This window comes from Delphinus delphis, chromosome 9 (assembly GCF_949987515.2).
Source record: "Delphinus delphis chromosome 9, mDelDel1.2, whole genome shotgun sequence".
Lineage (NCBI taxonomy): Eukaryota > Metazoa > Chordata > Mammalia > Artiodactyla > Delphinidae > Delphinus > Delphinus delphis.
Window position 1 is genome coordinate 62661549 of NC_082691.1, and position 27890 is coordinate 62689438.

The 27890-nt window shown below is 40.8% G+C and overlaps 1 protein-coding gene across 1 annotated transcript in view; it reads right to left on the reverse strand.

The window, feature by feature from the left end:
* Positions 1-4679: 4679 nt before the first annotated feature.
* The window catches only part of PDE1C (phosphodiesterase 1C), a 260300-nt gene continuing 237089 nt past the window's right edge, over positions 4680-27890 (reverse strand). The window contains exons 17-18 of the mRNA XM_060019937.1: positions 14230-14298; positions 4680-4945 (exon numbers count right to left, since the gene is read on the reverse strand). Coding sequence (XP_059875920.1) covers positions 4932-4945; positions 14230-14298 — 83 coding nt within the window. The 3' untranslated portion in view covers positions 4680-4931. The remainder of the gene's footprint in view (positions 4946-14229; positions 14299-27890) is intronic.

Sequence of the window (27890 nt, forward strand, 5' to 3'; positions counted from 1 at the left end):
TTTGATCACAACGAACTGCCTGGCTGGTGAGGAGTCCTTTATGCATCAATTAAAGTTACCTGTGGTCTTCAAAATTAGGCTTTTTTTTTTTTTTCTCTCCTACCCACATAGTTTATTCTTCCTGTTTGGTCTAACATGAAGACAAAAGCTCTGAGAAATGAAGAAACAAATGTTCTTTCTGTTGGAAAAAACAACTTTGATGCTATCACCTGAGGATTGTGAGGAAATCTGCAACACTCAGAGTCAGCGATCCTTCCTCAATATACTGAGCGCTTGGAAAAGCAACGAGTAAGACCAAAGAGGATGTTCCTGGTGTCTGACTAAGGCGTGAGAGCAAGAGTGGGTGCTTTGAAGTCGGAGAGACCTGGTTTTAAAGCCTCCTTCACCTCCCCCAGCTGTTTAGTCTTAGGCAAACACGCCCCCTCTCAAGTGTCACTTTTCCCCTCTGAATAACAATGTTACACACTTAACAGGGCTTCTTGGGAGGACTCAGCGAGATGGGGCATGTGAACCATGTGAACCACAGTGACTGGCATAAAGAAGGCCTTCAGTTAAGGGCAACTTTTATTATTATTGTAGTGACAGTGACCATGTCCGGGGGAACTGCTGGTGGGTAAGGGGAGCTCTGGAAAGACTCTGGGACAGGCACCACCATCCCTGGCAGCGCCGATCTTGGGCTGGTGGAAAGGGTGTTGCTCACTCCTTCTGCCCTTTTCAGAGAATCGGCCTGACATCAGTTTCGCCCTCTGGATTTGTCTTCTCTCTGGACTCTTTCTAGCTTCTTCCTGGGACAACTTCTCAGAGCATCTGGAATTCCAAACCCGACTTATACCTGTTTCTGACTGAGGCAGCCACACTAGCACATTTGGTATGAATTAACTGTGTTCTGAAGATAAGCTCGTGGGAAGACACGCAATCAGCCAAAAGACTCCTCTCACTAACATCAGCTCCACAGAGAGTGGAATCAAGACGGGTTCATCCCAGTCCCAAAGGAAGAAACACACCCTTTAAAATTAGCAGTTTGGCTGAATTGGTTTTCATAGCTGGTCTTTTCCTTAAAGGGCAAGTGGAAGATGTTAATTTGTCTCACCAGAACAGGAGACTTGGTCCTTGTTCAATATCTAGGCTTCCCAGCAAACAGTTTCAAAAATGAAAGTGAAGTGTAACAACTTTTTGTGAACCCGGGGCTTTGCTGTTTAAGGAGCCCAGTAGCATGGCCTGTCTTCTGTGCAGTTCAGTGTCTTTATATCCATTATCTCATTTGTAGTCGCCCCTCACCCATCCTTGGAAGGAAGTCAGATTCAGTTCTTTCTCTGTCCCCATATGACTGGGACACATAATTTCAGTTTCCCATAAAAAGAAAAAAACAGATAGTAACACTCACTGCAGAGGCCTGAGAATGACAAGAAAGCAACGTATTAGAAACAGCCAGCACAGCGCTGACACGTAGTAGGCGTTCACCCAGTATCAGTTTCCATCCCTCTCCTCAGAGGCAGATCCTACATTTCAGGAATTATCTGGAAGATTTGCAATTGCCAGGAAAACTCAGCAGCAGAATACTTTCCCAGCTAGGGAATTGCTTTGTCTCCTCAAGACATGAAAGCGTTACATGAAGGCCATGCTGATAGGTCTTCCTTCCTTTTGCAGAAATACAATCTAGCGACATGAACCCAGCCAGAAAATTACTCTTAAACCATGCACATTAGATGTAGTGCTGTCTAAGGTGAGGGTCTATTCTTAAACTCTTCAAGGTGTAGTTTATATTAAAACTAGAATACTTAAACCCAGCATCTACATTGGAAAAGACTCTGGTTCTCCAAGGACTCTTCCTCAAGAAAATGGGAATACTAACTAATCTACTGGTGCCGTATCTGAAGCTTACAGAGCAAAGAGCACAGGAGACAGGAAGCTTGCTGTCTGAGAAGCTATCCAGAAAAAGGCCAATTGACACTGCCTGAACCAAACCACTCCCTAGTGTGGAAAGATCACCTGACCAGCATTTCCACGTCCCCAGAGGAATACATGGCCACAGGGAAAAAAATAAACCACATAGTTTTATTGCCCTTCATCCAACCTGAAGCTGTTTGCTTCCACCTGCATTTCTCAACCCTGGATGCCCATCAGATCACCTGGAAAGCTTCAGATTTACTGCATTCCTAAGCCCCACCTCCAAGAGTCTTGAAAGTAATCTGTTATTTTAAGGTGAAGCCCAAGCAAGTATGTTTGTAACGCCCAGTGGTTCTAACTCGTAGCCAGGTTGAGAACCACTGGCTTAGGTGCCGAGTTTGTTTTGAGAATATGTCCCCTTAAGTTTCGAGGGATGCTTGGGGCAGCTGACAGGGTCTGGTCATTGCACACAGGAGTGGCCAACCCTTGGCCACATGCTAAGATCTGTGACAAGAATCAAATCCACGAAGGTCTACTTTTGGGAGAGGTGGTGTGGTATTGTGAGAGAAGCGTGGGTTTGGGGTGTCACAGAACTGGATTAAACTATTACCAGCTGTGAGATCCTAAGGAGATAATCTGTTTTGGGATTCAGGGTTTTGGGTTTGTTTTTGTTTTTTTCTGTAAAATGGGGAAAATGGTAACTTCTTTGCATGGTTGTTGTGAGGATTTTAAAGGGGCTATAACTGAGATAATGTAGGTATGGTACCTTGCAACCTCGCGGAGTGCCAGTATGTCGTAGGTGCTTGGTATGTGGCTACCATCATTACACAGCACAGGAGATGAAAGGTCATCACAAGGAGCCTTTTAATGGTGGCCTCCCTGGTGGATTTCTTATTATAGTATAGAAAAGTCATGTCATTCCCCGTACAAATGGATTTTACCACATGAAAGACCTCAGCACACAACGAAGAGATGAACTTAATGAATTTATTTGTGACTATTTGGCAGAGAACACACCACTGTGATTCACAAAAGGCTAATTATCCAAAATGGGCATTTGTGGGGAAAAATTACATATATATATATATATATATGTTTGTTTTTCCATTCAGCTACCTAAGGGAAACACTTTGCTGAAACCCAGTGCCATTTTAAGCAAAGCAGAATCATCTATCCCACATTCTAAACTATTTATACCATGTACAAATACTGAGCCTCATTCAATCACTTTGGGCTATTCCTTACCATGAGCTGGAACCCCCAGATGGGAAGGGTGGCTTAGATACCCAACCAGGATGGAAGGAGTTTCAGTCCCTGAACTCCAATCTTGACGTAATTAGGAAAATGACAAACAAATGACTTTTGATTCTTAAGACTCTTTGCATTTACTATGCTGAGCCATAATAATTCTTTGAGTCACCTTCATTGGAAGCCATTCTCGAACCACTGATTCCCTGGTCTTTGAGATACCTCTTCCTTATGCTTCACCCTACAGATCACTGATCCTGGCTATAAACTTCATTAGGACGGGACAGGGTGTTATACACATTTGCATCCCCAGAATTTAATCCCAGTACTGATAACAGTTGGTGCTGAAAAATATTTAATGAATGAGTAAACTACTCGGCATCATACTCAGTAACCTTCATAAATCTCTCATTTACTAAAGAAGAGGGGAATCACTTAGAATACACACCAGTTGACTAGAATCTACAAAACCTAATACTTCTCCTTTGCATCCACAATGCCTTGATACCTAGATTTGTTGCCTGTGTTTGCTCAAAGAAGAATGTCGGCAAGCTCCTTTCCTCTGAAGTTTCAAATTTGAGGCCTGAGCACTTTTGTTTTACACCAAAGCTATAACCTCAACTCAGGTCTTACTATCGTCTGGAGAGGCTGAGGCACAGTTCTCAAGTCTCTCTGACAAACAGCTGAAAGAGCAGGAGCAATTAGGTAAGGCTGGAAAATAAGCTCTTTTCTTATTCAAACAACTGCTAGCTATTAAATGCCCTGCGACCTTATGATTTAATGATTAATCGTTTAATTTAATAAAAATATTATTTTAATTAATAAAAAAGAATAAGAAAGCCCTCCCTCAAGGAGATGATCATCTTCAATCGAGTTCTTTGTTTTCATTTTGTTTCTCCTGGCAAGCACAAAGAACATGAGGCATGCTCTTTCAAAGGAGAAAAATATTTGGGAGATTACGCAAGCTAAGTCTTTTGTTCGATTTTTTTTCATCCGTGTGTGCCTTTGTCCACGTGTGCATCTGAAGATGGGGAGTGTAAGGCCAAATCAATAGCTCTGTCCTGTGCTCACACCAACTATGACCTCTGCCAGAAGAAGCCTGTAAAGTTAAATTTCTTTAGGGTTCTAGAGCTCTGAAGTGCTAAATCACGTATAACAAATGTGTTTTGCTCTGGTCCATAGTAAGGATGACAACTGGCATCCCTTAAACTGAACTCAAGATAGAAGGCAATTGCAGAGACCACTCGTGGGAATCTTTACTTAAAATTAAGACAATGCAGGATCCCTCCACACCCCACAGTTGTGCCTGAAATCGGTACCTGCATAATTGTACTCTACCCCAGGCAGAGTACAACTGTGAAAGAAAGGCTGTTCCAGTGTGGACTGTTTGACATCAGTCTTTACGCCTGACAATGAAACTCGAGCAAAGAGTACAGGATTGCCACCTGCTAACTTTGGGCAAGCTATTTATCTGAGTATGCCTCAGTTTCCTAATTTGTGAAATGGAGATAACAGTACCTTCCTTAGAGGGTTGTTGTGAAGATTAAATGAGATAATACGTGTGAAGAACCTAGCATTGTCCCTGATATTAGATAGATGTGCAATACATACCAAAGTATTTACTGTTAAAAACCTGTATTAGGAAGATCAGAAGTTACCATTTTTGAAGTTAATCACTCAGTAACTTACAATACACATAATATTTTGTTTTTGTAAAAGAAACATAAGCTTCCTAAAATGTCTTCAGACCTCAGGGCTGGTCAGTTCTCTTCTGAGGAATCCTCTGAATGGATGTTTTATCCGTAGTCCCCTAGAACAGGACACACAAAAAATGTCATTGCAAGCCAGCTGGCATCTCAACGCACCAACTCTTTCTACATCAGGCAACGGAGATTAGAAGCAGAGCTGCATCTATTGCCAACACTACCGTGCAAGCCAGAAGCTGCTCACACAGGAGCAATGAGCTATCTGCATCAGCGAATGACTACGGTACTGTACCTTTCCATCTAACGATCACTTCGGAAAAGTGATGTGACCGAGGCGCTGGGGGCATCTGCTCAGAAGCCACTGACTAGTCTCCAGCGTTAGCAATCATGATTGGAAGTGAAGCTCTGGGCCACTCCTCCAGCGAGAGCCAACATTGGCTCAGCTCTCCATCATTTACGGCCCGCCCATGAGCTTGACTGCGTTCACAAACCTCATGGGGCACACTTGAAGTTGGCACTAGAAAAAAATTGTCTGCAGGTGCTATTACTTTACCATCTAAGAGTCACTTTGCTATGGGCATGCAAGGAATCAAGGTGATGTCCTCAGAGCAGTTTCCTGGTGCTGGCGTGTCAGGAGACAGCTTTGATAATTTTGGAAACCACACAAGCAGTTCTTTAATGAAGTGGTCTCTGGTGGCTTCAGGACTGACACATGTGACAAACAAAACTGTCTCGGAAGACAGTCACAGATTTTTCACTAGGAAATTCTTTAATATATAATATTTGAGCAAACAGAAACTATAATTAATAATATAACAAATACCCAGGTACTCTCTCAATACAGTTTAAGCAGATCTTAACATTTTGCGTATTTGTTCAAAAATTTGTTTAAAGAGATTAAATACCAAGGTAGAATTTAAGTACCTAATATACCCTTCCCTTCCCCCCACAAAAAAACATCCAGAATTTGATGTTTATTATTCCTGTGCATATAGTCGTTCAATTATTGCATCTCTATGCAACCATAAAATATCTACTTTTATTTTTGCTTGTTTTTTAAAGATAATACAAATTGCGTTAGATGGTATAAATCTTATTGAAACTTGCTTTTCTTGCCCAACATTATGTTGAGCATTGTTTGCAACAGCAAAAAAAATGGAAAACCACCATCAACAGAAAAATGATTAAACATCCTGTAGCACATTTATATAATAGGATATTGTACAGATGTTAAAATGGATGATGCTTTTCAAAGAACTAGCTTTATATTTTGCATGGAATTTCTTCTGCCATACATTAGCAGACTTTCTGGGAGTTTTTCTTAAAAGTGTTTCTTTTAAAAGAAGGACAGGGCTGGATTTTGGTTTTTTTATCCAAATTTCTGTATTTTAAGAGCAGAGTTCGAACCATTTGCAATTATTCTTATTACTGATAGTTTTGGACTTGATTCTACTCTCTAATTTTATAATCATTCTTTATTCCTTGCTTCTTTTTTTTTCCTTTCTGCCTTATATCAAGTAGATACATTTTCTGTATTCCCTTTCTTTGTTGTTGTTCATTTGCTGACTTAGATGCTATAGGTTATATTTCTATTATTTTACTGATGATCCTTTGTGTTGCAAAAAAAGTTACAAAATTACAAAGCTCTGCCCGAAGACAGAATAGACCTTAGCATTCCTTAACTCCCTCTTAAATATCCCCTCTTCCATCTATAGCTTCTGTTTCCTATTTTAACGCAAAAAATATGGACATTATTTTTATGGTGACTAATTACTCACATTTACCAACATGCTTTATTTACTTGTGTGCTCACCATTAATTCCTGTCTCTCACACTTTGCTTTTGGGTTCACCTTTCTTCCTCTTGAGGTATGTCCCTTATACTTCTTTTAGTGAAGTCTGGAGTGCTAAATTATGTCATGGTAAACCTAAAATGTTTTTACTTTGCCTTCATTCATAACTAATAATTTAGCTATTTTAGCTATTATATAATGCTTTATTTTCCCTCAGCCTATGAAAGATATATCTTCATTGTCTTTTGGCATCTGCTGTTGCTAACGCAAATTTTGCTGTCAGTTGGTTGTCATTTTATTACAGGCAACCTGCTCGCAGCTCCCTTGAACATAACCAGCTTCTTATAGCATTTAATATTTTCTCACCCTTGACATAATTTGGAACAATCTCACACAATGCATTTCGGTATGTGTTTGGTATTACTTAGGTATGGCAAGTGAGGTGCATTTACTGTCTAGGAATTTGAGCCTTTAGAGCTGTTTATCTATCTTCCATGCTCTTTCATTTTTAAAATTGAGATATAATTCACATACCATATAATTCACCATTTGAAGTGTACAGTTCAGTGCTTTTTATTTTATTCACAAGGTTGTGCAATCATCACCAATTTTTTTTTTTTTTTTTTTTTGCGGTACGCGGGCCTCTCACTGTTGTGGCCTCTCGCGTTGTGGAGCACAGGCTCCGGACGCGCAGGCTCAGCGGCCATGGCTCACGGGCCTAGCTGCTCCGCGGCATGTGGGATCTTCCCGGACCGGGGCCGAACCCGTGTCCCCTGCATCGGCAGGCGGACTCTCAACCACTGCACCACCAGGGAAGCCCCATCACCAGTATTTAATTACAAAACATTTTCTTTTTTTTTTCTCACATCTTTATCGGAGTATAATTGCTTCACAATGTTGTGTCAGTTTCTGCTGTACAACAAAGTGAATCAGCTATATGTATACATATATCCCATATCCCCTCCCTCTTGAGCCTCCCTCCCCCCCCCCCCATACCATCCCTCTAGGTGGTCACAGAGCACTGATCTGATCTCCCTGTGCTATGCAGCAACTTCCCACTAGCCATCCATTTTACATTAGGTACTGTATATATGTCCATGCTACTCTCTCACTTCATCCCAGCTTTCCCTTCCACCCCTGTGTCCTCAAGTCCATCTCTATGTCTGTGTCTTTATTCCTGCCCTGCCACTAGGTTCATCAGTACAGCTTTTTTAGTTTCCATATATATGAGTTAGCATACAGTATTTGTTTTTCTCTTTCTGACTTACTTCACTCTGTATGACAGACTCTAGGTCCATCCACTTCACTACAAATAACTCAGTTTCGTTTCTTTTTATGGTTGAGTAATAGTCTATTTTATATATGTGCCACATCTTCTTTATCCATTCATCTGTTGATAGACACTTAGGTTGCTTCCATGTCCTGGCTGTTGTATATAGTGCTGCAATGAACAGTGTGGTACATGTATCTTTTTTTTTTTAAGTTGACCATTTTTTGATATAAATTTATTTTTTTTTATTTTTGGCTGTGTTGGGTCTTCGTTGCTGTGCACAGGCTTTCTCTAGTTGTGGTGAGTGGGCTACTCTTTGTTGCGGTGCACAGGCTTCTCATTGCGGTGGCTTCTCTTGTTGCAGAGCACAAGCTCTAGGCATGCGGGCTTCAGTGGTTGTGATGCGTGGACTCAGCAGTTGTGGCTCACAGGTTTAGTTGCTCCGCGGCATGTGGGATCTTCCTGGACTAGGGCTCGAACCCGTGTCCCCTGCATTGGCAGGTGGATTCTTAACCACTGCACCACCAGGGAAGTCCACATGTATCTTTTTGAATTATAGTTTTCTCAGGGTATATGCCCAGTAGTGGGATTGCTAGGTCATATGGTAGTTCTATTTTTAGTTTTTTAAGGAACCTCCATACTGTTCTCCATAGTGGGGTATCAAGTTACATTCCCACCAACAGTGCAAGAGGGTTCCCTTTTCTCCACGCCCTCTCCAGCATTTATTGTTTCTAGATTTTTTGATGATGGCCATTCTGACTGGTGTGAGGTGATACCTCATTGTGGTTTTGATTTGCATTTCTCTAATGATTAGTGATGTTGAACATCTTTTCATGTGTTTGTTGGCCATCTGTATGTCTACCTGGGAGAAATGTCTATTTAGGTCTTCTGCCCATTTTTGGACTGGGTTGTTTGTTTTTTTGATATTGTGCTGCATGAGCTGCTTGTATATTTTGGAGATTAATCCTTTGTTAGTTGCTTTGTTTGTAAATATTTTCTCCCATTCTGAGGGTTGTCTTTTTGTCTTATTTATGGTTTCCTTTGCTGTGGGAAAGCTTTTGAGTTTCCTTAGGTCCCATTTGTTTATTTTTGTTGTTATTTCCATTTCTCTACAAGGTGGGTCAAAAAGGATCTTGCTGTGATTTATGTCATAGAGTGTTCTGCCTATGTTTTCCTCTAAGAGTTTTATAGTGTCTGGCCTTACGTTTAGGTCTTTAATCCATTTTGAATTTATTTTTGTGTATGGTGTTAGGGAGTGTTCTAATTTCATTCTTTTACATGTAGCTGTCCAGTTTTCCCAGCACCACTTATTGAAGAGGCTGTCTTTTCTCCATTGGATATTCTTGCCTCCTTTGTCAAAGATAAGGTGACCATAGGTGTCACCTATATTTTGGGCCAGTACCATACTGTCTTGACTACTGTAGCTTTGTAGTATAGTCTGAAGTCAGGGAGCCTGATTCCTCCATCTCTGTTTTTCTTTCTCAAGATTGCTTTGGCTATTCAGGGTCTTTTGTGTTTCCATACAAATTATAAAAATTTTTGTTCTATTTCTGTGAAAAATGCCCTTGGTAATTTGATAGGGATTGCATTGAACCTGTAGATTGCTCTGGGTAGTATAGTCATTTTCACAATGTTGATTCTTCTAATCCAAGAACATGGTATATCTCTCCATCTGTATATGTCATCTTTGATTTCTTTCATCAATGTTTTATAGTTTTCTGCATACAGGTCTTTTGTCTCCTTAGGTAGGTTTATTCCTAGGTATTTTATTCTTTTTGTTGCAATGGTAAATGGGATTGTTTCCTTAATTTCTCTTTCTGATCTTCGTTGTTAGTGTATAGGAATGCAAGAGATTTCTGTGCATTAATTTTGTATCCTGCAACTTTACCAAATTCATTGATTAGTTCTAGTAGTTTTCTGGTGGCATCTTTAGGATTTTCTGTGTATAGTATCATGTCATCGGCAAACAGTGACAGTTTACAAAACATTTTCTTCACCAATAAAAAAAAATCCCATACCCATGAGAATTCACTCTCCATTCTTCTCCCTCCCCAGGCTCTAGTAACCACTAGTCTATGTTCTGTCTCTATATATTTGTTTATTCTGCATATTTCACATAAATGGAATCATACAATATGTGGCCATTTGTGTCTGGCTCCTTTCACTTGGCAAAATGTTTTCAAGGTTCTTTCATGTTGTAGACTGTATCAGTACTTTCTTCCTTTAGTACGGTCAAATAATAAGCTATTGTATGGATATACCACATTTTGTTTATATATTCATCAGTTGATGGGCATTTAGGTTGTCTCCAGTTTTTGGCTATTATGAGTAATCTTGCTATGAATATTTGTGGACAAGGTTTTGTGTGAACCTATGTTTTCAGTTCTCTTGAGAACATACCTAGGAGCAGAACTGCTGGGTGTTATGGTCACTCTATGATTAACATTTTAAGGAACTGCCAAACTGTTTTCCAAAGTAGTTGCACCATTTACATTCCCATCAGCAATGTATGGTGGTACTAATGTTTCCATATCATTGTCAACACTTGTTATTATCCATCTTTTTTATTCTTGCCTTTCTAGTGCATGTGAAGTGGTATCTCACTGTGGTTTTGATTTGCATTTCCCTAATGACTAATGATGTTGAGCATCTTTTCACGTTCCATTTGCCTATCTTCTTTGGAGAAATGTTTCTTCAAATCTTTTGCCCACTTTTTAATTGTCTTGTTTGTCTTTTTATTGTTGAGTTATAAGAATTCTTTACATATTCTGGATACTAAATCCTTATCAGATTTATGGTTTGCAAATATTTTCTTTCATTCCATGAATTTTCTTTTAGTTTTCTTGATAATGGAAATTTTTAATTTTGATGAAGTTGTATTATTAATTTTTCTTTGGCAGCTTGGGCTTTCAGTATTATATCTAAGAAACCATTGTCTAATTCAAGGTCATAAGGATGTTTTCTTCTAAGAGTTTTATGGTTCAAGCTCTTGCTTTTCTTTTTTTATATGGTTCCATCTGTACAATATGTTTGGTATAAAGTCCTAAGGACTATCTTCCAACATTAATTCTCTTTTCAGCTGTGTTCTACCTTGAGTTTATACGACCAACTTGTTTTTCTTTGTTTTTAAAAAATCCCAATGACTATATGTTTGTTTGCTTTTTTAAAATTATTATTAATTAATTTATTATTTATTTTTGGCTGCATTGGGTCTTTGTTGTGGTGCATGGGCTTCTCATTGCGGTGGCTTCTCTTGCTGTGGAGCACAGGCTCTAGGCGCACGGGCTTCAGTAGTTGTGGCTTGCATGCTTAGTTGCTCTGCAGCATGTGGGATCTTCCCGGACCAGGGCTCGAACCCATGTCCCCTGCATTGGCAGGCGAGTCCTTAACCACTGTGCCACCAGGGAAGCCCTGTTTGTTTGCTTTTTAACATTTCAGATTTTGGATTGCTTCTTTTGCATATCTCTGTTCTTGTTTGGCTTCAGCATAATTTTCCTTTATTGGTTTTAAAGGATTTTTATTCCTCCGTTTGGCTCTTTGAGTATCCTAAGACATATTTTAAGTTGCTTGACAGCCTGCACCAAGAGCCTGTGGTAGAGGCATGTGCACTGTGGGAGGTAACATGTGGCGTTCGTGAGGTCACAAGGAGAAACAGCGGGCTGGCTGTCATTATGAATGACGTGGAGGGCGTCTGCTAAACAAAGCATGGTTTATTATGTCAAGTGTTTTGAGAACGACCCACTCCACCTCCACAGGCTTTCAAGTGGTTGGAACTCAGATCCTGACACCCAATTTGGGACCACTTTAGACTGCAAAACTAAGGCCAAAGACAGGGTGGCTGAGACTCTGACTCAGAGGTCTTAGAATCCCAGCAGGCCAGCAATAGGTCCCTGGCATAGCAGGCGGGAACATGTTCGTGCAGATGTCCAGTATGTCAGAGGTCCCACCTGACCCAGGAATGTTATGACTTTACAAAGAAGAGCAAACACCATCACTACACACTGAAGTTGTTGGGTTTAGAAATGTTTTCCTCATGATGACTATAATCCTAAGAGCACAATAACCACAAACAGGGACAAGATGAAATGGGCTTCCAGAGACTACAGAGCAAGGTCTACTCAGTACTAAAAAAGTCAGTATAGTTGTATAGTTATAGTTGTATAGCTGTAAGTTAGTATAGTTGATACAAATCCAATTTCCAAGATGAGCCTTCTTCTGAGGACGGCTGCTTTCTACCTAGTCATAAATTAAATTGGATAATGCTCACTCACACACCAGGGCACCCGGCCTCATAAACATTTATGAGCACAAAATATGTGCTTGTCACCTCAGCAGGCACTGGGACAAAAAAGAATAAGACAGTCCCTACCCTTGAAAAAGCCACCGATCAATGGTTAAAGGACTTATAAGCAAATAATTATACGTCAGCATTAATTCTACCTAGATAGTTTGGAGAGACTGCAAAGAGAAATTAACCAGGGGAGAAAAGGGTAAAGACTGTTCTAGGCAGAGTGAGAGGCAAGTAAGTTCAGGGGCTACTCAGTGGACACTGAGTCCAGCTGTTGGACTGGGGTAGGGACACTGCATTAAGTTGAGGCCGAAAAGGCAGATGGACATAGATTATATTTCAGCTAATCTAAGATGCCACTGATTATAAAGTGAACTATTATTTCATGTACAACCAAGAAAAAAATGCTGTTAATTCAATTATAACACCCCATTGCTTGCAAAACATTCCTATTTCAGAGTAGCTACAACGCAAGTCACTGTCTCTCTTTGAATGGATGAAACATGGAAATTCCCCAAAGAAACAATGTAAAAGATAAATTAACATTAGAAAACATAGTCTTTTAAAGATAAACTAAATGCAAACAAAATATGAATATAATTTTTCTTATCAAATTAGTGAAGTATCAATGTTAGCAGTAGCAAGAGCAAAGAGAAAAGGCAAACTCATTGCTAAAAGTATAAAATAATACTACTTTTCTGGAAATCACTTTGACAATAATGGGTCAAGAACCTAAGTATGTACATACTCTTTGAGTCAGTAATTGTACCTACAGGAATCTGTCCTAAACCCATACTTACGGACTCAGAAGAAGACTTATGTACAAGAACGTAAAGTTATTAATGATAAAAAGGCAAGCTATATAAATGCCAGATTATTGATGAATACAGTCGGCCCCTTGTGTCTACAGATGTGGAACCTGCAGTGATGGAGGGTTAACTGTGGGTGACTGGAGTATCCATGGATTCTGGTATTTCTGGGTAGTCCTGAAACCAATTCCATGGATGCTGTATATAAATAAATTGTGGCATAATCATATGAAATGTTAGTCAATCGCTGAAATATTTTTAAAATATTTAATAATATGGGGGGAAGCTCATCATGTAATAGTAAATTTTAAAAGGGAGGAAACAAAACTCCATGTAGAGTATAATCTCAATCTAGGAAGAAAAAGGTATTTAAGAAACACTGGAAGGAGAGGTAATCTTGATTAGCTCTGAGTGGTAGCATTTTGGCAACATCTTTCCTTCTTTTAATTTGTATTATTTTTCGATTTTTCTACAATGTCCATATTTACCTGTTATAATCTCTCCTTCCCTCCAAATAAATGTGTTTTTCCAAGTTTTACTTGGAACCTAATTTGCATAGAGAATGTAAGCCTATGCATGGAGACAGTGACCAATAGGTACCTCTCATATTAAATAGTGATTACACAGGATTGTCATGAATGCTTAAAATTTTCTAGTAAAGGTTAGATAGGATCCAGTACAGATCGTCCGTGACCTCCTTATTTCTCAATAGTAGATACTCGCTATGAGCACCCTCTATGAGTCAGTACTATGTTAAATTGATGAGTATTGTTTCTGATTCTTATTATCATGCAGACAGATGAGAAAACAGAAGCTCCAAGAAGCTGAATAAGTGTAGTGAGCCTGCACAGTGTGAACATGGCAAAGCTGAGATTTGAACCCAAGTCTCTCTCTCTCACCAAAAATTCATTCTTCCCCCTGTGCCACCTGCCTCTCAAAGAAATACTTGCACAGCATGTCCCGATGAACCTTAAGGAAGATCAAGATTCTACTCTTTCCATCAGTGAGCAGGAGAGATTGTGAACCAACTATGAATATGTTATGTCCATTCTTGGGAGAACCTTACAAATGTGGATATCAGAGACAAAGCCCTCTGATAACATGGGGTCAACAGGATACACAAGGGGCCAGATTCCCCACTTATCAACTGCTAAACTCAACTCCTGAGAAACGGGTCCTCTCTGCTGTCTGTGATCAACTAAGATTATGAAGCAACGATATTTACCCACCTGGCAAGGTAAGGCGACTAGTGGAGCTAGTGCTTGGGGCTGGTGAGCCATGAGAATGCTTCTTTGTGCCTGTAAAGAGGAAAGAGAGGATGAGAAAGAATAGGATTGTGGACAGACTTTTCAGACCGGTAAATGCTCACGTGCAATGTTATCAAATGATCCAAAAGTTTGGGTCTGAAGACAACATTGAGAAGAAGGTTGGGTGAGGGTGTGGAAGCAAAGCAGGGCATAGTCCATGGTCCAGAAAAGCCAGGAGCACAGGCTTTACCTCTGTGCGTGTGATGGTTCTCGGTCTCCAGACTGGTCTGAGCAGGCAGGCGTGCACTTTAGGATCACCAGGGAAGCGTTCTAAATATGCGGTTACCTGAGCGCCACACCCAGAGATTCTGTGTTCATTGTACGGGGCTGGAGCTCTGGCATTTGGATTTTCAAAGCCCACCCCGGGTGATGCTAATGTGCAGCCAGAGTGGAGAACTGCTGCTGTGAAAGGGAAAGTTCTGGATTTAGAAGTGAGAAGTCAGGGGTTTGTCTCTGCTTTGTCCCTATAGCCTTTACTCCCTATTGGACCTCAAGCAACAAACTTGATTTCTCTGGAACCTCTGAAGAGCTGTGAAGATGAAGTCTTCATCTGCAAAACGAGGGAAATGACAACAACTACATCCAAGTGTTCTGGCGAGAAATAAAGGAAGCGAGGTGAATTGTTCTGCAAAAGAACATTTACACATATGTGTGTGTGTGTGTATGTTTGTATATATATAATATATGCCTATACACACATACACGTATATATTATTTTATACATCAATATATGTATACACATAAAATGCACATACACATATATACATATATATTTTATCTATAAATGCAAATATTATTTGTTTATTCATTCGTTTCTTTGTTTATTTGGCCATACAGAGTGGGGCAAAAGAGGCCTGAAGGCCAGAATCCAGCAACATGACAAACGCCTGGACTCTGAGCTGGCAGAAAAGCAGACAGAATTCTCAGGCAGAGGGTAGGCATGATTTAACGTCAAGTTATTTGTCACAAGTCCCCTGAACCTACGCAAACTTTTTGTAAAGTCTACTTTCCATGCAGAGGCCTGGCGTGAGTGGAGGTTGTGCTAGTCTGAGTGAACACAGTCATGGGTAAAGATAACAAGAGGACACACTGACTGATCTCGGCATCAGATGAAGCAGGAACTTGGGGTCCAGGTGAGGGATAAGCTTTCCCAACCCCGGAATACCTGGTGAGATGTGAAGATATACACTAGGGATGGTGTTTGAGACTGTTCCATTTTAGTCTTAAAGAACAGGGTACTACCCCTGACATTCTGTGTTACTGTTAATTATTATTATCATTATTATTAGCAGTGGAAGTACCGTTAATAGTGTTAGTCATAGTAGTAATAATAGTAAAAATAGAGAACACGAAATTAATCCAAACACCTCAGACCCACAAAAACTGTTAATTTGCACGAGGTGAGAGAAGTGATATCTGGCAGAACTTTTAGGTCTTCATTTTCCAGATCTTGTAGATGCCCTGAATGTAAGAGTTGGGTGATTTTTATAAATATGGCTTCCAGGGTCATTTGCTGACCCACTGAAGGGGAACCTCCAGGGAATGGAGCCACAAGTTTGCAGGTCAACACGTACCCCAGACGGGGTGCTCAGACACTAGAGGTAAAGAGATTTACCCAGGGCTTCCCTGGTGGCGCAGTGGCTGAGAGTCCGCCTGCCGATGCAGGGGACGCGGGTTCGTGCCCCGGTCCGGGAAGATCCCACATGCCGCGGAGCGGCTGGGCCCATGAGCCACGGCCGCTGAGCCTCCGTGTCCGGAGCCTGTGCTCCGCAACGGGAGAGGCCACAACGGTGAGCGGCCCACAAACCGCAAAAAAAAAAAAAAAAAGATTTACCCAAAGTGATAAGTGGGGTCCGGGCCAGGGCTGCCTCACTGCACAGCTCCAGGGGGTGCCACTCACACTGTATCCTACAGGAAGGATGGTGGACCTGAGTATGTACCAAGCCAGCCCCGATCAAGGGCACTACCAGGGTGCAGATCCATAGCCATTCCTGACCCACCAGAAAAAACCTGTGTCCCACTGGGTCCACCTCCACGGTGGGGAAGCCAATGATTCAAAGTGTTTATCCCTCCACTCACGGGACGTTTCACTTGTCTCACTGTCCCTTTCGGATAGGGTTTCTCTCGACAGATGCACACTGATACTTTGTCACATCGTTCTTTGCTGTCCTGTGCATGGTAGGATGTTTAGCAGCATCCCCGGCCTCTACCGCTAGGTGTCAGCAGCAAACCCCCTCCTCACCCCCCAACCAAGCCCCCCACCGTCGTGATAATCAAAAATGTCCTCCAGACACTGACAAATGTCCCCTAGGAACAAAATTGCCCTCCGTTAAGAACCACTGCTTTAGGAAGGAGGCAGAGTTTAGGGTTTTTTATTCAGAGGTGTGACTCACAATTTGGCCACTTGGTCATTAGCATCAGTCACTGTCACATGTCAGGCAGCTACCATGTTCTAGGCACCATATTAGTAACGGACAATTAAATGTACGTTAGTTATCTTTTCTGATACTAACTCTCTGATGATAGAATGATTCCTAATTTATGGAATTTGGAGACAAAGTGTAAGTAATTTTCACAAAGTTACTGAATGTTGGGGGGCAAAATTTAAGCCAAGATCCTTCAGAGTTTAAACCTAGAGAAACTTTTCCCAATGACTCTTGCTATTTCTTGACCAATCCGTTATCCAGGTTTCCTTCAGGTGCCATCTTCCTAGATTTGCCTACACATAAGAACTACCTGGGATTATTAACAAAAAGGAAAAAAACCCCAGATTCCCCAGCCCAGCCAAGCACCAGTGAGCCAGCATTTCTGGAGGGGCATGGACCTTTCACAAGTGTCCCAGGTGATTCTGATCTTCAGGGAGGCTTGGAAAACCTGATGTGATAGAAATTTCCTTCTTTAACTGCTGGAAAATAGGGCACTCTGCTTTCCACAGATACCCTCATGAAGCTGAGAGATCAAATGTAATGTGACCTAAATGAGCACTTAAAAAACTGCAAAGCACTGAATGACGACAAGCTTTTAATGGTGTTACCTGCAGAAATATTCACTATTGCCAGGTTATTTCATAGAAATGCTTGGCGCAATTAAAGTCACCTATCAAGGGACTTCCCTTGTAGCGCACTGCTTAAGAATCCACCTTCCAATGCAAGGGACACGGGTTCGATCTCTGGGCCGGGAAGATCCCATATGCCGTGCAGCAACTAAGCCCGTGCGCCACCACTACTGAGCCTGCGCTCTAGAGCCTGTGCTCTGCAACAAGAGAAGCCACCGCAATGAGAAGCCCGTGCACAGCAACGAAGAGTAGCCCCACTCACCGCAACTAAAGAAAAGCCCGCATGCAGCAATGAAGACCTAACGCAGCCAAAAATAAATAAAAATAAAATAAATAATTTTTTTTTTAATGACCTATCATGAGCTTCCCAAAGCCTGAAGCTTGATGGATTTTTCTTGGGGCAGCTTTTCATTCCCTTGGTGTCTCCTTTGCAGATAGTGAATGAGACAGAAAACTCTGGGGGCCGTGGGTCAGTGGAAAAGCAGAGCTGCAAGCCCTCTACCAATGTGGTTATTTTCTCTGTATGCTTGACGAAATGCCCAATATATCAGGAAAAGGGAGAAACCACGTGCGCCTCTCCTAATCGTGAGTCACAAACAGGTAGCAGGCAGAGACGCATAAAATAAACCTGTTGGCAATTTCTCCAGACCATCAGGTGGCTCCATGGACCACTGGGGGTGGTTAGGCTCTGAGTCAGCCTCCCATGGGCTCCCTGTTAAGTCAGATTGTGTCCCTGAAATCATCTTCCACTCCATAGCCACCAAATAACGTATCACTTTACTCAAAGTTCCGTTCGTGGGAATAATACTCAGCTTATCTAAGTTTCATTTTCTAAAACCCTTCACCCTCCCTTGCTCCCATTCCCAGGGAACACATCAGAAATTGAGCTGGAAGATCCATGTTCAGATCAGCTTTCAAACTGACCCCTACTGTTCCAGGCTGGTGGACACATAAACCTCACTCTGGGATTTATTATAGAAATCTACCTGGGATGCTGCTCTGTGAGTGACTCAGAATTCACTCTGTAAGTGCTTTTCAATCCTGGCTCCACATTCGGACAGTCTGGGGAGTTCTAAAGAAAATATGCTGATACCTGGGCCTCCCCCTAGACATGCCGTTTCACTGATCTGGGATGGGGCCCAGGTAAGCCTGTCTGCAGCCAGGAGTGAGAAGCAATGTACCCAGTGAATACCTGTGGAAGACATTTCTTTCAGCTGTAAGGGAAGTGTTCTTTCTTCTGAGGAACTGGCGTGCTTTATCCTCATGAATGATGTGAATCTTGTAAATGGTTTCTTTTCATTTTTATTTAGGTTTCCCGGAAACTCAGACCCAATTTATGATCTAATGCTGGGAACTGGGGAGGCCTATTCAGCCTGCATGACCGTACACTAAAGTTTGCCTTGTTTGACTCAATCTACACTAGCTTGACTTCCTGCCTCTGGTTTTATTCTGCAGCCTTCATTTTTTAAAAGCAAATTGGTCATATTTATGTGATTTTAGACTTCTGAAATATTTTGTAAATGAGGTAAGGAAAATAAAAACATGAATAAACAACTGCATCAGTGCTGACATTGTGCTAAGTTCCATTTTCCTCATCTATAAAAATTTAAAAACATCAATTTCAGGATGTCATTGTGAGGACAAAGTGAGAGAACTTAGCAAACTGAAGTGCGACAGAGTGTGTGTTATCAGTTTATATTCAAAAGAAAGGGGTGTGTGTGTGTGTGTGTGTGTGTGTGTGTGTGTGTACAGTAGCTAATATGTCATCTTTGGGAGAGAAGCACTTTAAGGTCACGCATTACATTGTCCTTGACCCAGAGCATGTGAATGTTCAAGGAGTAAACAACCCAATCAGTCAGCTCAGGGCAGAGATGTCAACACAGCAGCTTGTGTGACTGGAAGTATCTTTTGACAAACGAATAGCTTTCAGATATTTCAAATTAATGTCCTTGGTTGGTTCAGCTAAAGGGCAACAAATCCAATTCATCAGGAGTCTGGAGAAGAGGATGAAAGTGACAACCAAGGCTGCCTGCCTTGGGGCAAATACACACACCTAAGACTCAGGACGTGAGGGTAGCACTAAACCCAATGATCGGCAACTTGACCTCAATTAATTTCCCTCTGCAACGTAAGATTAGCACGGCCAGGCCCAAGCCTGCCGGAAAAGGTGATTTAAAAGCCCTTGAGACCTAGCGTCATCCTTAGTAACGGTCCAACAATAGCAATGTTGTTACAACACAAGCAGGTCCCAAGGCAGAAGTGGGTGCTGAAGGACTAAAGTAGGAAAAGTGTCTGTCAGTCTACTGTGCATTTTCACTCTTTCTTTTAGCCTATTGCAGTGTCTGCCTTTAGACACCCACAACATTTGATAACCGTTGCTGAGCACATCCACCAACATTTTCTCTGTGTTCCGTTTAGGGGGTGGCAGAGATCAACGAGCTAAATGAATCGTTATCTTTGCCCCTTTGCAGCCTTGACAAAAGGGCATCAAGAGAAGTCCACGTTCTGCTTAGGACTGTGGAATCTCTGAAAGTTTGGAGGGCTTCAAGCCCACCTCCTGTACTTTCCTAAGAGTTGTTTTCCAACAGTGTATAAGCTAGAGCAGCATAGGCAGAGTGTTTGATAACATTTCTCCTCCACAATACATGAATACCATGCTTTCTTTTGTGTGACCTGATCTCTATTCATCACAAAGAACAATGATCAAAAACATAAGAGCTATTCAGACATGCAACGTTATATGCTATTTAAATATGGCCGTTTAAATATCTGGATATGCCTCGGGATTGGGTATATGAATGAGGAGTCTGAAAAAAGATCCACGACCTTTGACCCAGTATTCTAAGAATTCTTCCAATGGAGATATTCAGAAATGCGACAAACCCTTATGTACAAAGAGTCCCGCTGCTGTTATTTACAACTTCAGAAAATAAAAGCATATAACTTAATTGTCCAACAGCAGACAGGCAGTTAAGTAAACTTCACTAGAGCCACAAAATGAAAAATTATGTTGCAATTGAAATTATATTAGTAAAGAGTTTTTTTTAAATGGGTAATGCTTACAATCCAATGTTATGAGAACAAACCATAATACAAAATTAAATATATTGTACTATATGGCCTCAACTGTGTAAAAACACATAGCAAAAGACCATTGGGAAGTAAAGAACTGACACTGAATGGGGTATTACAAGTGATTTTAATTTTATTATACTTCTCTATATTTTTCAACATAAGTTCTGTTTTTGGCTCTCAGGAAAAAAAAAAAGGAATTGAAAAAAAAGTGTTTCAATGCATGGCCGCTTGGGAGGAACATCCCAGGCTCTTTAGTCAGTAATAACCCAGTGGAGTTACTGCAGAGGAACAACATACAGAGGTGGTCCAGATAAGGGGGTGGTACTTGTGTAATATGCACCATCACCACTAGGGGTGCCTCTTAGTGGCTGGTTTGAAGGCTGGACGCCATTCACTATATTAAACCATGCATGTATGCTCACAAATAGGGGTAATGACTAGTCCCTCGTCAGACTCCCTATGTTTGTAGCTGGAGAGAAAGAAAATATTGCCAGGTAGCCCTTTCTACCTGAGGGAGAAGGAAAAGGAAAAAAATGTTTGGAATTCAAAAACTAGCATCGTACGGTACCCAGAAGAAAACTGAACATATGGAAGCCAGCCTAATTCCTGGAACACTGACATTTCTTATGCCTCCAAGGAGCTTCTGATAGCCCATCCACTCATCCCTCAAAAAAGATTATATGAGACGCGATACACTGTGTATATCTTCAGTGTGCAGGCAAAAGCACTTGGTACCTGGATATTGCTTGGCATTTGGAAGAGTACAAAAGAGACAGATGGCTGAGTGAGTCTGGACAGCCTCCTATCTGGGACAGAACATTGACAACAATGAAAAACATTAAAGTGAAGAAAAACAGCCTTTTCATTTTTCAAATTTCAACAGAGAGGTTAACTCATTGTTTTTATTTGGTAATCAGAAGAACATACAAGTACTTATTCATTACTAGATGCTGGCGGAAAATTATACATTGAGGGACTGTCTGCCTCATCTGTGCAAAAAAGATTTACAATAAACACATAATTTATTGAGAGCAGTTTAGCATATTCTGTTTTACATGAATCCCTATGATTTATTTTTGCATTTAGAGATGTGAGGCTATGGCATTTGAATAGTTTCTTTTAGTACAGACCAGCATCACAGGGAACAAAACACTTTTCTTAAAATGGATGGTCATTCTCTTGCAAATTGCAACCTGCATTTTATCTGCTAAAAACATATTTCACATCATGGAAGTACATTCTATCACTGCCATAAAATACAAAGTCCCTTTTATCATCTTCCCTTTTGGAAGAGCTTTCTCAGAACATATCTAGAAATACCTTCCTTATTCCTGAAAAGAACTATTTATTCGGCATGATTTGGATTGAGGTTTGGGGTTTTAATTCTGCTTGCCTCCCTCTTTTGAGTCCTGTTAAACATTCTTGATTTTAATCCAGACATCTCCCCGAAATCCAGCTGAACAGCAGCAAGATCTCAGGCTGAGGAGATGAGCTGAGTTGGTGGCCAGTGCCCTAGTAAGGAAAGGTCTAGAGGCCCACGGTGAGGGCTTAACATCCTAAGGAGAAAAACCCTGTACAAAAATTGTGCCGTAGACTGAGGAGAGATAATAAGAGCATTATGTTAGGCTCAAAGTGAGTCACCTTACTTTGGGTAATGGATATCCCATGAGGATTTCCTTTTTCCTGCTTCCTTTCCCCAAACTATTCCCTCCTCCCCATCTATTCATACCCCATCCCTGGCCCACAACCTTTCCTCATGCGGATCACACTGGAACAAGATAATTTTGTTCTTTCCATTATTTTGTGTTTCCATGTGCTAAAAAGATGCTGCAAGCAGAATGGCTTGCCTGGACAGAGGCAAAAGAAGGAATTTGCAAAAGGTATAAAAATGAGCGAAGAAAATAAGGAGAGAGAAAAAGTATGAAAAAGCGAGAGAATGCTGAGATTAGGTGGAGGGAGAAATCTGGCTGTACAGCGGGCACCAGAGTTGATAAAAACCTAACCGAGCTCTACAAATGAAAATAGCAAATATTTTAAAAAATTTTTTACAGCATATAAAATTTTATAAAAATATCATCAAAGCAAGAAAAAAGGAAAATTTATACAGTTCTATCTCTAGAATCAGTTACTGGACAATACTTATGGCTGTAGATTTTTACTATAAATCTATGCTTGTTGGTGTGCGACTATATTCTGTACCATCACACATATAGCCACTCAAAGACAAGGACACTAGTACACAAATACCTACCCCAAGACAGATCACCACAGAGAAGCAAAAACTGTACAAGGGTATGCCTCCAGGGCAATCTATTGAAAAGCCATTCCACAGCCATTGGGTTTTAATGGGCTTTATTTTAAATGAGTTCTCCTGCACTGTAACCTGACAGAGAAATGCTTCTGTTGTCCAAAAGCCAGTTTCCATGAAGATACATGGGTGAGGTTCAGCAAACATGACTGAAGCTGACAGCTTCCAAGATGGCAATGACTGGCCTACTACAGCAAGCATTAAGCCCCAGAAATGGTGAGATCTCCCCAATGGAGGCTAAGTGTGCCCTGAGTGAGGTGAAGGGCCCACACACCACCCCTTGGTTCAGTGGATGGCTATCTAGGCTGGGTTCAAGTTCATTTAGTGAAGCCAGCCATTGTCAGTGTCAATCCATTTCTGCTTGAGAACAGAAGCCAGAATAAATGTCAATTCATTTCAAATATGTCTGCCAATATTTTAAAGAAAAAAATGGATGAGGTGGAGGGGCATTAGTTAAAATAATCAGGACTTAATAATGTTGAAATTGATTTTCATGAACCTTTCAGTCCAGGCCTCCCACTGCACCCCACTCTTGTTCAATGTAAAAACAAGATATTCTTTTGATGAAACAATCGTTGTTTATTGCAGCTTTCCTGGAGGAGCATCCAGGCTTTTGCAAATGTCCAATGAAAACATCCAGAGGACTTCTTCCCATTTTCTAAACTTCCCTGGACCCAAATTCACTTATCAGATGAACCCTGCCTAATGTCCTACAGGCTGTTACCATTCTAATTCTGCCATCATCTCTGTGCCCACCAGTGTGTTTGATGAGAGGAAACCTTAACAACGGACATCTGGTCTTGGCAGATAATGTGTCTCTTGGTTCTCAGAGGGATATTTTATACAAATATTGTGCTGTTCATTACAATTTTTTCAAGTTCATTTTCTAAATGATAACGAGGCCTTTAATCATGGATCACTATCAATGAATTACAAATATTACTTTCCACTTATTCACAAAGAAGAGCCAATATAACATCATTATTGCAACGTTATTTCTTTAACATCCAACTCTGCTGTGGTTCAGTACTATACCGACCATAATGTTGGCAGAGCACTGATTCCCCAGGCTGCACATATAGATGCTTTTACTCGCTTCAAGAAAGTCTATTTTGGATTTTAAATGTTACAACTTGGATTATAAATCAATCCACTGGTAATCGTGTCATCATTCCTTTTGGAAGTGAATTTTCATATAAATCCTGTTTTGGTTTGTTTCTGTTTTTGTTTTTTCGTTTGTTTTTCTTAAACCCAAAAACCATAGAGAAGTTTTATTTTCATAAACTTGGCACTGCTAATTTCCCCCATACTACTTGCAATTTCCTGTCCCTTATAATAAGCTATCTGTGTCACTAGGGTATGTCTGCACATACTTAGAAGATAAGCCTTTAGCAATACACTTGACATACAGAAGACGTTGAGTGCGTTTTCAGGTAAACTTGAACTTTGCACTCACAGGTGGCTAGTGGAATTCAGCTGGACGGTTCTGCATGTGTTTCCTGAACGCTGACTGTATGCCAGGCCCTGTGGTGGGCCAGTGGTGCAAATCCTGTTGGGATGTGTGGGAATCTTGCAATAAGAATGAAGTTTATTTCCTAAAATCCCCTTTATGGGGGACATAATGCTACATACATAGGTTTTAATCTCAGAATCTTCTCTATCTCATTATGAGAAAAAGATTTTGTGCCTTTTTTCTTTTGTTTTCCTCCTTATTCCATGGGGAATGTTATGAAGTCATTTCTACCATGTAAGTCTCTGCTGAAAGGTTAAGAATAGAAGAAAACATATTACATATTCTTCCTATCTATCTAAAGACAATTGATCCATGACAGAAGTGACATTAGAAGACCAGCAACCTTACTCCTAAAATATGGATTACAATATTGGTCTCCATCTTTTTATTTGCTGTCTCACATCTTGTGATAATAATGCTCTTTACTTTCTATTTTTCATATTTACTAGAGGCATCACTTCAGGTGGAAAATATAATATAATGGCTTTAATTCTGCAAATGAAATGAACAGATGCACTAGATTGTTCTTTGGCTCTCAGATGTCTAGATATCATTTTATTGTTTAAGTATATCAGGTCCTAAATGGGATACTGTCAGATGTCTTCAATGCTTTTTAAAAGCTCCAGGAATGAAATGGACATAGGAAGAAAATCCATTTGAATTTAATGGGTTAGAAATGAGTCTCTTGCCTGCTGCCATAAACAACGAGGGCTCATAACCTAAGAAAGGTGGGCGTGAATAAAAGCTGGAACAAAGACCCGCCTATGGTTCGGTCATTATGGCAGCAAAACATACTGCATCAACAAAACTTGGCTGTAGAGCTAGTTGGTGACATGGGGGCCCAAACTCAAGGGCTAACTCCATTTGTCACTTTCTACTCAGGGACATGTAGAACTGGTGGTTTGTCAATGGTGGGAATATCCCTAGTACTTTCCCCACATAGCAGTTAATTCTTAACTCAGGTGTGTAAGCCTTTGCTTTTTAAGTGACATGGAACACAGAGTAAGGTGTCACAATCCGTGCAATGGAAGAATGTGTCTTCCACTTCACTGCTCAACTTGGAGGAAGCTGTTTCAAGAGAATGGAAAGACCACAGCAAGTGAGCTAGAGCTCTGGAAATACTGTTCTTCCAGTCAATACTGTTGTCTCACCAGCTCCAGTATCAATTTATAGCACAGTAATACATTGTTTTTTATTTAAAAAAATAGATAATTTTGCTTTTTTACTCAATGTCCCTTCAAAACACTTTCTAAGGATTTAAAAATAAGAGTTACATGATGCTTTTGTTTTTCCACGCTGAGAGTTCCAAGCAGAGTGCTATCCTGAATAAAATTCTCTGCCCACCTTTTTCCAGCTAAATTAATGACTTAAAGCAAATGTAAAACATTTCCATCTTTATTGGTGCTAGAAAAAACGGCTATATTCCTATTTCTTTTTCAAATATTGTTTAGTCTTGATTGAGTATAAAAGGGAAGCTGCACCTTTCTAGTTTGATTGGTTGCAAAGCTCTACATAGAAAAATACAGAATTGAAGTGAGGTCAAAAGTTCAGGTTCCAAGGTCAAGAACTGACATGCACTGGTTGTATTTCACTTCTATTTAAAACCACCTCAAAGAGCATAGTTTGCAAATCGATGGCCCATGCATTGAATGCAGTTAGTTCATAGGGATGTCTTCTTTGGCCAGCACTGTGTTTGTAAGTTTCTGAATTAGTCGCCAATATTAAAAAATTTGGAGGGGGTTTACATAAAATCTTAGGTATCTAGGACCCTCATTCCCACATAGCACTGATCCCGTAGCTGCCAGCCACTGCCCCCTTGGGGCAGTGCATGCCCTCCCCACTTCCCCCCTACTGCTCCTCACTGGCTCTCTGATACCCAGGCCCACAATGAATTACCATTTATCGCAATCATTCTGATATTACAGCTTGCTGTACTCATTTACTTGACCTGCTGAGCTCCTGTTTTGAATTTGTGACCACATGACTTACTGTGGTCACTGTTAGGAAAACAGGAGAAGCAACAGAAAAATCTGCTATTACCAAGCAAAATGGAAATCTGATCTAAGAACCCTGCTCAAATATCAGTACACGACTGTGCATTCCACACCACAGAGTTCTCCAGATCTTTCTGTTGGGGAATATTTCAGTGACACAAAAGGCCTGGTAGACGACATACCCAGTCTCCTTTCTGTCTGAAGAAATACCAACATGTTGCCTTAGTACTGAGAGGAGTTTTTAAATGTTTGCTTTTGTGTTTTCCACGTGGAAATTAAATCTGCAACGAGGAATACAGTTAAGCCTACCGTCCGGCTCTCTCTCTCTTCCTATTTGTATTCCTCTTCCATCACCAGCCTATTCATGTGATTTACCCTTAGGAAGGACTCAAAGATTCCTCTGTGAACCACAATTCCATTTTAAGAATCAGTTTCATTCAAATCACACCACTCAGATCCACAAAATTCCTTGACTTGCACTCCACTGGATCCCATTCTTGACTTGGTTTCAGGGGGTTGTACTTTTTGTCTCTTTCCCTGTGACATCCACTATTCTTATTTTTGATTCGTGCTATTAATCATCTCCTATCTGGCATTTCTAAAGGCTCATTAAAATGAAAAAAAAATTATTGGACATATCTTCCTGATACTAATTCCCTTAGCACTTCCCTGAATAGAAAGAAGAACAATTAGGTCAAACCATAAATATTCAAAAGAAGAGGACCAGCCAGTGGTAAAAAATTCAGTAACCGTTTAGTCATGGATGCTACTCAGTGAAAACACTGGGTTTCCCACCTGAACGATATGGTCACAAGCTGAAACATTCAGGTTTGTATTAATGAATGCACAGGTAAATTAAGCATCAAATAAAGAAGAGGAAAATCTCCTTTCTTATAAAACAGAAAGTATTTCATATTATATAAATGGGAAGAAAAGCATGGGAACAATTTCTAAGTCTGGAAGAAAACTGGAGAGAAAGAACGTTCCTGACTCAGGAAAGGAACAACCAGAGACTGAAATCATCATCTTAGCTGCGATGAAGGCCAGCTTGGCTGCATCCACCATCAGCAACCAGTGCAAAAATAACAACACATAAAGAAATACAGTGGCAAGTCCTGTGTGTGTGTGGCTTTCTCAGGCCTCTCTCGGCGTTTCCAGGATGTCCGTTCCCATCAGGCCAGACAGGTGCCTTGAAAGCCAGGGCATCAGCAAAGGATTCTGAGGAAGTCCCTTCATGTGTTGTTTCTGTTTGTGCAAAAATCGGAAGTTGTGTTGTTTGCTTGGGCTGGGGGGATTCCCCCAGAGTTCTAAGACCTCAAACCAGCTCCAAGAAAGTCATCTCCTGGGAGGAGATGGCATGAGAGAAGGCCAAGTGCAGGGGTGGGGCTTGTTTCTGAAAGTTGTACACCTTCCCCAGATACAGGTCTTTGTGGAAGGAGAAGAGAATGAAGAAGCTCAGCTAAAATGATGCAAGACATTGGCAGCCTCTCTTATTGTCTATGAGGTGTGTTTTACTCTTCTGAATCTGAAAAAAAGAAAAAGAAAAAGAAAAGTGTCAATGCTGCCTTTCCCCCCCCTTCTCAACCCTCCAGGTCTGAGAAGAAAATCTGAGGGACAAAAAAAAGAGGGATCAATTAC